The sequence below is a fragment of the Neopelma chrysocephalum genome, unplaced genomic scaffold (genome assembly GCF_003984885.1).
Source record: "Neopelma chrysocephalum unplaced genomic scaffold, ASM398488v2 Primary Assembly neopelma1_200, whole genome shotgun sequence".
Lineage (NCBI taxonomy): Eukaryota > Metazoa > Chordata > Aves > Passeriformes > Pipridae > Neopelma > Neopelma chrysocephalum.
The window spans coordinates 341,192-351,408 of NW_020897862.1; the positions used below are offsets into that span (position 1 = coordinate 341,192).

At 58.0% G+C, this 10,217-nt stretch overlaps 1 protein-coding gene across 1 annotated transcript; it reads right to left on the minus strand.

Moving 5' to 3' along the window:
* Positions 1 to 211: 211 nt before the first annotated feature.
* On the minus strand, positions 212 to 9,162 carry C1QB (complement C1q B chain). The gene is made up of 9 exons (XM_027702925.1): positions 9,043 to 9,162; positions 8,151 to 8,321; positions 7,455 to 8,020; positions 5,858 to 5,934; positions 5,045 to 5,232; positions 4,269 to 4,822; positions 2,715 to 2,912; positions 1,385 to 1,544; positions 212 to 786 (listed from the first exon to the last, which is right to left on the minus strand). Exons 2-9 carry the CDS (start codon positions 8,311 to 8,313, stop codon positions 212 to 214), a joined length of 2,481 nt encoding a protein of 826 aa, XP_027558726.1. The 5' UTR covers positions 8,314 to 8,321; positions 9,043 to 9,162.
* Between the last annotated feature and the right edge of the window lie 1,055 nt (positions 9,163 to 10,217).

Below are 10,217 nucleotides of genomic sequence, written 5' to 3' on the forward strand. Positions count from 1 at the left end.
GGATGGGAAGCAATGCCCTGGGTATGTGAACATTATGTGGGGGGGGGAAAAAGGCAAACTCGAGGCAGAAAGGGACCAACAACGCAAAAAGCTGTCATTTAATGGGCGAGAACGGCAGCAATGCACTCGGGGCACCGATTTGGGAGCAAAGAGTCATTTCCAGGGGAGTCCTCAGCCCTGCAGAGGGGGCTGCAGAGACACCTCCAGCGGGCTAAGCCTCGGGGAAGATGAGGAAGCCGGAGAAGATGCTGTCGGACCCCTCGATCCCCACCAGGGAGTTCTTCTCCGTCGGCTCCAGCCAGACAGACTCGTTCATTGCCATCTTGAGGACCACGCCGCCCGTGGTGACCTGGAAGCTGCTGCGCACGAAGTCACAGAAGGTCACCACCTTCTCCCCCCTGCTGCCGCCCCGTCCCTTTTTGAAGCTGAGGCACAGGTTGCCCCTGGAGGTGGCGTGGTAGGTGAAGTAGTAGATGCCGGGGACGCGGCAGATGAAGCGGCCGTAGCGGTTCTCGTAGTGGCCCCTCTCGTTGGTGATGATGCGGTCGAAGCGCACGGGCTGCTCCCGGCGGGGGTAGGTGCTGATGCTCCTGGCAGCGGAGAAGGCAGACTTGAGGGTGGCCTGGTAGTCTCCAGAGTCCCCCGGCGGGCCGGGTAATCCGGTGAGACCTGGTAATCCCCTTCCACCCGGCGGGCCCCTGGGGCCGACCTTCCCCGGGTACCCCGGTGCTCCCGGGTCTCCCTTCTCCCCCAGGTCTCCTTCGTGCTCTGCCCGGCCAGGAGGTCCTAGGAAGCAGGAAGAAGAGTCATTGTGGTCACAGCTGAGCCCCACAGGTCTGCAGAGAGAGTCTGAGGAAGGAAACCTGCACACAACGTGGGTCAGACCCCTGCCCAACTGGCAGGTGTGACAGGATGAAAATCTACCTCCAGTAATCTGTCAAGATGTAGAAAATCTGCAGAAATTTGTGAAAGAACAAAAACAAGTTCAGGAAGAAACTAATGGGATGTCCTGTAAACAATGCTTAAAGCAGGAGAAGACATTAAAGCTTTGAAACAGCTTCTGTCTGTAGTTGCCAGTGGATTACAGAGAAACACTCTTAATATCAACAAGCTGAAAGTGGAAACTGCACAGGAGCTAAAGAATGCAAAAATAGCATTGCAAACACTGAAAACTTGCTGTTGTTCACCCTCCCTCCCCAGGTTGCTCAGCATGCTCCAGTCTGTCCTGTCCCTTCTGTCCCTGAGCATCACCCCCACCTGACAACACCTCAAAGGAACTGGTGAAAATGGATTGCTTTCCCAGGACCGTGCACCTGGCTCTGCTTTTTCCTGCTCTTGGCATTCACAGGATGATTGTCTTCCCCACCTGCAGCCTCCTCCTTACCTTGCTCTCCCTTTGGGCCGTTCTCCCCATCTCTGCCATTGCTGCCAGGTCGTCCTGGTGACCCTGGGATGCCTGGGATGGTGCCGTAGGTCTTGCAGAGTGTGGCACTGGCAAGCTGCCCTTCAGCCAGGCAGATCAGCATCACCCACAGGAGCCACATCTGCAGAGGCACAGAAGGGTGTGGAGGGGCTTTCCTGGGTGGTGGGAGGGCTGGGGAGGGCACTCTATGCTACTCTGAAGGATGGTGACTGGAAGCACATCTGGGTAATATCATCAGGGAGGGAAAACATCCTACTGCAGAGCCAAATCTGCTCTCCTGATGGCCTTGGAGGGAAGGACCAGTCCCTTTGGGTGAGGCAGAGATTGTCAGTCTCTGGTCATCTTAAATTCCCAGTTTGCAAGTGTCCACAGCTTCAGCCACATGAATATCTGGGACAGGGTATCCCAGAGGTCTGATGTCCAGCCTGGCCATGCTGCTCCCTCGGGGGGAGAAATTAATCTCATCTCAGGACCACACCTGCAGGGGACAATCTTTCCTCCAGCCAGGGCAGTTTCATCACCTGCAAGGGGAAGGCTTTTGCCTTCCACCAGCAGGTCTGAGGGACAGTGTTGGTCCTCGAAGATGGCAATGAATCCCCAAACCTTCCCCTGCACCCTGCAGCTTCCTCTTGTGTCCTGCCACATGGCTGCTCCATCCCAGAGGCATTTCTGTACCTAAACAGTATGACTGGGACAGTCATCTGGGTTTCCAGTCCCTGAGGTCTCACATTCCTTCTGCCCTCCCTGCATCCCACAGCTCAGCTCCTTCCCCCAGGTCCTTGTGTGGATGCCTGTGGATAAGCACCTGGCATTTGGGGGCTGTATCTGGACATCACATCACCCCAACCATGCCCTCCGGCCTCAGGTGGACTTTCTCAGCACTGAAACTCTGGTGCTAGCAGGACAAGAGGTTGGTGGGTTGGATTCTCCAGCCACAGCAGCTCCAATTTGGATGTGACAGGATGAATTCACAGGCTCCTAGCCCAGGTTTATCACATGACCAGAGACCACACCCAGGGCACCTTTCAGACTGATGCCCAGTCCCTGATCACCCCTCTGGGACTTTGCAATCTCCCCTTTCATGTCCTCCTTTCTCCCAGGTGGAGCAGGAGAGGTTGGGGTCCCACCAGAAATCTCCACCATACCCACCCAGCACCCCCACCACCCCTTTTCTCTACTGCCCCAAGCCACAGGGAAGTGCCAGGGGTGCAGGTGACTGTCACCCTGCTGGGACCAGGTGTTCCACACGCTCCTGCCTGTGTGAGGGGCTGGGGCTCAGCCTTGCTCTTACCTTGAGCTCCTTGTTGCTTGGGTGGGGAGGTGGAGCGGGACACACCAGCGTCCTGCTTGGAAATGCCTGCGAGGAGAAGCAGAAGTTGGCTGCAGGAGTTATTGTGAAAGGATCTGGGACACATCCCGTTTTTTTATCTTTAGCTCCTGCCCTTTTGTCCGTGGCAGTTTCACATCCTCCACGAATGTTCTCTGCCAGCTCAGCAGAACAAGCCACCCCCAAACAGCACCCTGGCCCCCCCCAGAGTACGACTCTGTCATGCAGGGTCCCTGGGTCCTGCTCAGATGCCCCCCCCCCTGCTCAGGAGAACACTGACCTGAGCTCCAGCCAGGTTTGGGGTAACCCATCGGTGCTGCAGAGTTGTGCGTGCGTTCAGCCAACCTCCCTCAGGCTGCTCCGCACCTTCCCAGCTCTGCTGGGAGGTTCTGGCAGACCCAGGGGATGCTGCAGGGTCTTGGCATCCATCACCTTGAATATGTGCCCCAGGCTCTCCTAAATGTTGTGTGTGGGAAGTGATTTTACCCTGCGGGAAAAGCATTCCCAGGCCTCCTGCTTTCCCCTGCTGCCTTGCGGAGGTGAAGCGCAGGACATTGGGGTATGACCTGTTCCACCCTACAGTGTGTGCCACCAGGAGGGGTCCCCATTGAGTTTTGGTGGGCTCTGCAGCCTCCACAGCCATGAACTCCTTTGGTGTGGGTCAGGGAAGCAGAGCTCTGTCCCTGGCAGGGCTGGGACCCCGGGGATATCCCACCCTCAGTGGCGTGTCAGTGGGGTTTGCTGCGTGGTCTGTGCCCATCTGCAGCTGGATTGATTCCACTTTGATGTGGAAGGGGAGGAGCAGGGGCCCTATTTGGAGGAGTCTTGGTCCTCCCTTGGTGGGGCCTGTGTGGGGGCAGAGGAACCATCCCGTTCTTGCAGGCAGTGCAGCCGGGGGTCGTACCCTCACCCCACCCCGAGCAAGGCCAGGGTGTGGATGGTGTGTGATGTCACTGATGCCGAGCACAGCAAGGGCTCAGGGACTTGCCGATGCCACCCAGATGTCCAGATGTCACACACACATCCAGCACCATATCCATCAGGCTCTACCTGCAGAAAGGTAAGTCATGGAGAACACAACACACTGTACCAGGCGCACTGGGGAAGGATTTATTGACACTTTCCACAGCCAGGTCATGGCACAGGGGCTGCTGCAGCCCCAGGACACCTGGCTGAACCTGAGGCAACCAAGGTGGGGAGGGGAGAGAGGCAGAGAGACCCCTGGGGTAATGTGGGGTTATCGGGCAGGGTTATGAGGCAGTGCCAGTGGGACAGGGGGCTCAGCACCATCACTCTGGGTGCAGATGCATCCAGATGTACCTGTTCCCCTGTTCAGCAGCTGCCAATGCTCAGTCCCCACACTGAGGGGTTGTGTCTGGCTGCTGGGGGTGATGCCCTCATCGGGGCTTCCCACTCAGCAGAGAAACTGGGAGTGTCAGCAGCAGCCTGGCAGTGAGCAGTGTGTTTGGGGCAGGATGAAGCAGTCAGGGTGCTGGGGTGGGCTCTGGTGATCCTCTAGTCTGGGAAGAGCAGGAACCCTGAGAAGATGCTGTCAGAGTTGGCGATGCCCACCATGCCATTGTAGTCATTCACTTCCAGCCAGACCTGGTCCTCAGCAGCCAGGTGGAGCAGGAGCCCCCCCGAGCTGACCTGCATGGTGTTGGTCTTGTGGTCACAGAAGCTGGCCATCCTCCTCTGGTTCTTGTGCAGGATGGTGCAGAGGTTGGCTGTCTGAGAGGTGTGGAAGACGAAGTAGTAGAGCCCGGGGAGTTTGCAGGTGAACTTGCCCGTGGTGGTGTTGTAGTCGTGGTTGGTGTTGGTGATGACGTGGTTGAAAATCACAGGGACGTTCTTCAAGGGGTGCTCCATGGTCTGCCTCGTCACTGAGAAGGCTGACTGGTGCTTCTGCTTGTAGCTGCCTGGCATTCCTGGCTCTCCAGGCAGGCCTATCATCCCAGGGTCTCCAGCGGGACCAGGAAGGCCACTGGGACCCTTCTTGCCTGGCAAACCAGGGCTGCCCGGTTCCCCTTTCATGCCCTTGGGCCCTTGCATTGCAGGAGGAGCTGGGATACCTGTGGGGTGGTGGGGAGTGAAAGGGAGTCAGTGTCAATAGCAGGATGTGGGGAGAGGCTTCTTCTCCAGCCCCTTCCCTTGTGCAGGAGAGTGCTGTTGTCTCTTTCCAGCCTGACCACAGAGGCTGCTCTCCACAGCCTGCAAACCAAGGCAGACAAGCCATGGAGGCCTCAGTGCTCCCCACTGCAGCAGCCCTGTGGTTTCCCTCATTTCTCACTCACCTGGCTCCCCTTTGGCTCCCTTCAGCCCATCCCGGCCATCCTTGCCTGGCGTCCCCGGCATTCCTGGCAGGCCTGGAGCTCCATAGCAGTTGTGAGGGGCATCTCCATTCACAGCAGAGCCCACATTCAGGAGGAGGAGGGTGAGGGCCAGACTGAGCTGCTCCCAGAACCTCTGCTCCATTTTGGTTCTGTAGCATGCAAAAAGAAAGAAATGCTGGAGTGAGGGGCCCTGGCAGGGTGGCTTCCAGGGCATGGAGAAAAGGAGGCTGGCTGCATCGGGAGCTCCTGGGTCCCATGCCTGTGCCCTCAGTGTCCCACCCCTACCAACTGCCAGGCAGTGGGGAGGTGGATATGTGGAGATGGGCCCTGTGCTCATCACCAACCCCAGGGCAGTCACTGATGGCACAAGTCGGGTTGGACTTCCAGTCTGGATGAAGCCATGAGGTCTGTGGTATCCACGGCCAGCTCCAAGTCCTCCCAGTCCAGTATCCAAGCCCCTGGTGATGCACACACCACTGTGGACTGCCACACTGTGCTGCACCAAGGCTGGAGCTCCCTGGACCCAGCTGATCTCATTCCCCCTCCATCAGCAGCCTCACTGTCTTGGCTCTGTCCCTCGGGTTGATTATTTCCATCTGCTGGTGCATCCATGACATGTGTGCAGCCCAGCAGTGCCTGTCTCCTTCCCTTCCTCCTCCTCCTCCTCCTCTACTCACATCCACATCCTCCTCACAGCACTGGGCCACACTGCTGGACCCCCAGGCTCCCAGCAACCCACTCTGCAGGACACAGGGACCCTGCAGCACCTCTTACCTCTGGTGGGGAGCAGGGGACAGGACCCTGTGCTGCTGGTCCCTCTGGCCGCGGCAGTCACTGCGCAGTGACAGACCCTGTCACCCCCACGGAGGAAGCTGCAGAGTTAGGAAAGGCCCTTGGGGACCCAGAACCCCCAGCTGTCCCCAGCAGAGTTTCACATCCTTCTGCCTGCTTGTTTCTGCTGAGTGAGCACTTTCTTGGCTGTCTAGCGAGACCTGCGCTCGTGCCACTGCAACAGGAAGGGCTGGGAGCACAGAAGTGGGACAAAGCTCTGCCAAAAGATGTGCCACCACCCTCAGAAGCCTCCATGGGGACTGGCCCCCCCGAAATCACCTGTTTTCCCCTTTACTTCACTTGTTTCTTGGCAGAAGGGCAGCGTGGAGAGCAGAGCCTCAGGCCAACTCTGTTGGGCTAGAAATGCCTGTGACACTGAAGGGCTGGTGCGAGGTCACTGCCGGGCTCTGATGGAAGATGCTTCACCCCTAAATGGGACTGGAGGGTGTTTCTCCTTGAGAGTTTCTGACCTGCACCTTTCACTGTGCTCCACCAGTTCTGCTGGGTGCTGGACTTTGTGAGGCCCCAACATCCCTCGTCAGGGTGTTGCTCCACTCAGTGACCTGGTCTCCTCCTCACAGCTCCAGGAACGGAGACATTTGAGCACCCAATGTGTGGGCAGTAGCTCCCCTGAGGAGCAGACCCAGGGTATGGCACCTATGTGTCTTCCCTGGTGCTTCCCAGCTGTCTGTTTTGTGCCCAGCTTATTGTACCTCTCACTCATCTCACCCCAAGGCCCTCACAACTGCACCACCAACACCCCACCACCCCATCAGTCACCCTGATATCCCTGTCCCTCCTTGCTGTAAGGCCAGAGGACCACAGCTGCCTTTTCTCTTCCTGGGAGAGTTTGGGTACTAACAGGGGTCACATTGGTGAGGGGCACGACCTGCTGCCTGTGTTTTCCCTTGCAGGACAGCTGCCTTGGGCTCAGCAGAGAAGGACACACATAGCCTAATCCCAGCATTCCTCTCTGTAAGTGTCAACTCTGACTGGACACTCCATTCCCTCCTGTCTTCCCTCTGCAGTGCCAGGGACAAGCTGGGATCGCTTCTCTCCCTGGACAGCCTGGGGAGGGATCCAGGATATTCATGGTTTGGGGAAGATTGCATGAGTAGAAAAGAAAACTCAAAGAGATATGGTGAAAGAAGGGTTTATTTATACTGATGGGGAGGATGTGAGAGAACGTGTGCCAGTGCCAGGAAGGCATTTACAGTGGTTAGTGTAGCAGAAGCAGTGGCAGGCAGTGATTTCCCACTCAGGAGCAAAGAGCCACAGCTGGTGACAACTGGGACCCTCCAGAGTGAGGTATGAATGCCCAGGAGGAGAAAGGGGTGAGAGTCCACTGCCTCCAGGATGGAGTGGGCAGGCTCAGCACAGAGGTGACTGCTGAGCTGGTGACCCACGGCCTGGCCAGTTGTGACATTGGTGGAAGACAGGACCCGTCTGCACGCTCAGTTTGGGGCCATCCCAGCGTGCTGTGGCACTGAACCATCCCACACCCACAGGGGGATCACCCACGCAGGCAGACACCCCCTCAGCCTGTCTGTGGGAAGAGCATGAAGCCGCTGAAGACGCTGTCTGCCTCGGAGCCGCTGTAGATCGAGCTGCCCCGGGCAGGGTTGGTGCTCACGGACACCTGGTCGCCCGGGGCCAGGCTGAGGACGCTGCTGCCCGAGTTCACCTGCAGGACGCCGACGCTGTTGTTGTCGCAGAAGCTGACGACCTGCTCCCTGTTCTTGGTGATGCTCAGGCACAGGTCCCCGCTGGAGACCACCTGGTAGGCGAAGTAGTAGAGCCCGGGGATGCGGCAGGTGAACTGCCCCGTCTGGGGGCTGTAGGAGTTCTCCTCGTTGGTGATGATGTTGTCGAACACCACCGTCCTGCCCATGGATGGCGGGGACCTCCTCGAGGCGGAGAAGGCGGGACACGGCTGCTCCAGGGTATTGCCGGGTGCCCCCTTCTCCCCCTTGAGCCCTGGCAGCCCTGGTATCCCAATGGAGCCAGGGAGGCCAGGGAGTCCGCGGATCCCTGGAATGCCAGGAGCCCCGGGTTCGCCTGCATCCCCTTTGGGTCCCCGGATGCCCGTCCTTGGCGCTGGTTTCCCTGGGGAGAGGTGGTGAAGAGGAGCAGTTCGTGCACATCCGGCATCTCCCAAGCTGCTCCCACAGCCTGGGATGCTCCTATCAAGAGGTTCCCAGGCTCCCCACACTGGGCACCTCAGGCTTCCCCTTACCTGGCTCTCCCCTGTCACCCTTCTGCCCTGGCCTCCCATCGCGGCCAGGGACTCCAGGGAAGCCATCCTTGCCATCTGGTGCCCGGCACACTCCATCCTCCAGCAGGGCCGTGCTCAGCACTGCTGCCAGGGTGCTGATCCCCAGCCAAAATTCGGGCTGCATCCTGCCTCCTACAAGCAAAAGGGTGGGGAATTGGGGATGGGGGCAAACACACAGACCTTGGACACAGACATGCAAGTGCTCTCAGCACTTGTTTGGTACAATTCACCAGACACCACATGCAGTGGTGGAAACAGCTCCCTAGAAGGGTTTTGGAGGTGTTTCCTTGTGTGATCAGAAATAACAGAAGTCAATGAAAATCTCTGACATGCCCATGGTAGGACTGTGGGATTGGAAAGCCCAAGATGGAGACAACAGCAAAAACCCAGGATGTAGAGGACAGCTGCATGTCCTGGTAGTGGCACCTTAGATGCACGTAGAGGATGTTCATTCCAGTTTTGAGGGAGAAGCAGTGACGTACAGGGCCGTGGTTCCATGGGATAGAGAGCACAAGGGAAGAAAGGATGCAAAGAGACATGACAGGGAGGGGAAAACAGGAAAATGGGATCCAAATCTCCAACACACAGAGCTGGGAGAACAGAGAGACGCCCTGAGCACACAAGACCTGAGGTACTCAGCCTGGGACAAGCCTGTAGAGCCCAGTGATGTCCACAACCACACAGAGCAAGGACAGATTCTTGCAGCTCCCCCCACCCCTGCATCATCTCCTCCCATTTTCCTACTTTAAACTCCCGTGGAGGGGGAATGTGAAGAAAGAATGAGGACAGGGAGCAAGGTCAGCAGAGTGGTGGCAGAGGAGGAGTGTGTCCCCTGCTCTTTGGGGTGACTTACCTCAGTGCAGGGGGTCAAGGCAGACCAGAGTGAGCAGCAGTTCAGTTTGCTGGAAGCTCTTCCCTGGGAACAGGGAGGAAGAGGAGCAGGGTGGGAGGATGTCTTTGCACGCACGGTGGTTTGCCCAGCAGCGAAGGGATGTGCTGAGTTTCGCTTTCTCTGTACGAGAAAGAACCTTGTTCCCCTTTCCATGCTTGACTCTGGCTGTGCTGGAAACAGCCTGGTCAGCAAGAGTGCAGGACTGCTGGGTGCCCAGCCTGGCCCAGCTCCCACAGCAGGGACTGGGGGACACTGGGCACAAAGCAACATGACAGTGGAGGGTGCCCAGAGGCTGCCCAGGGCAGCACCACAGCTCTGCCCCTGCAGGAGGGGACGGGTGATCACAGCACCAGGTGCCACAGCCAACCAAGGAATGCTCAGAGGGGGCCCAGGGATCACCTTTGAAGGCTCCTGGTCTGGGTGATGAGCAGAGCCACTGGTACCCAGACTTGTCATGGTGGCTGCTGGGGGCTGACCCCTCCAGATGCCCACCTGCAGCCTGATGGAGCAGGGAATGTCAGTGCCTGTGTGGCTCAGCAGGACCTTGAGCATTTAGGCTGGATATTAGGAAAAGGTTCATCTTCCAGAGGATGTTTGGGCACTGAACAGGCTCCCCAGGGCAGTGGTCACGGCCCAAGGCTGCCAGAGCTCAAGGAGTGTTTGGAAAATGCTCTCAGGCACAGAGTGGGATTGTTGGGGTATCTGTACAGGGCCAAGCAGTTGGACTGATGATCCTTGTGGTTCTGTTGCAACTCAGGATATTCTGTGATCCTATGGTCTCCTTCCCACTGCTTTCTCTTCAGTGCTTTGGGGGCCTTGTGTCTGTGGTAGCAGGGGTGTCTGGCACTGATACTGCTCTCAGTCCCCTTTGGGTGGCTGTGCCTTGCACCAACCAGATCTGGGCAACCCCTGGAGCTGTGTGGCCTCATGAGACTGGACAAATGAAACACCAGCATTTCATCCCACTGAGTGCAGGGAAAGAGTCCAGGGATGTGCCTTCAGCTCTGCTAAAAATGAACCCTGAAATGCCACAAGTGCCCAAGCCCCATCGTGCCAGGGAGCGAGTGGTGAGAGGTGCCACGATGATCCCAGCAGGGACCGTGGGGTCCTTGGGACCCTGGGGACCAGCCAGGGGA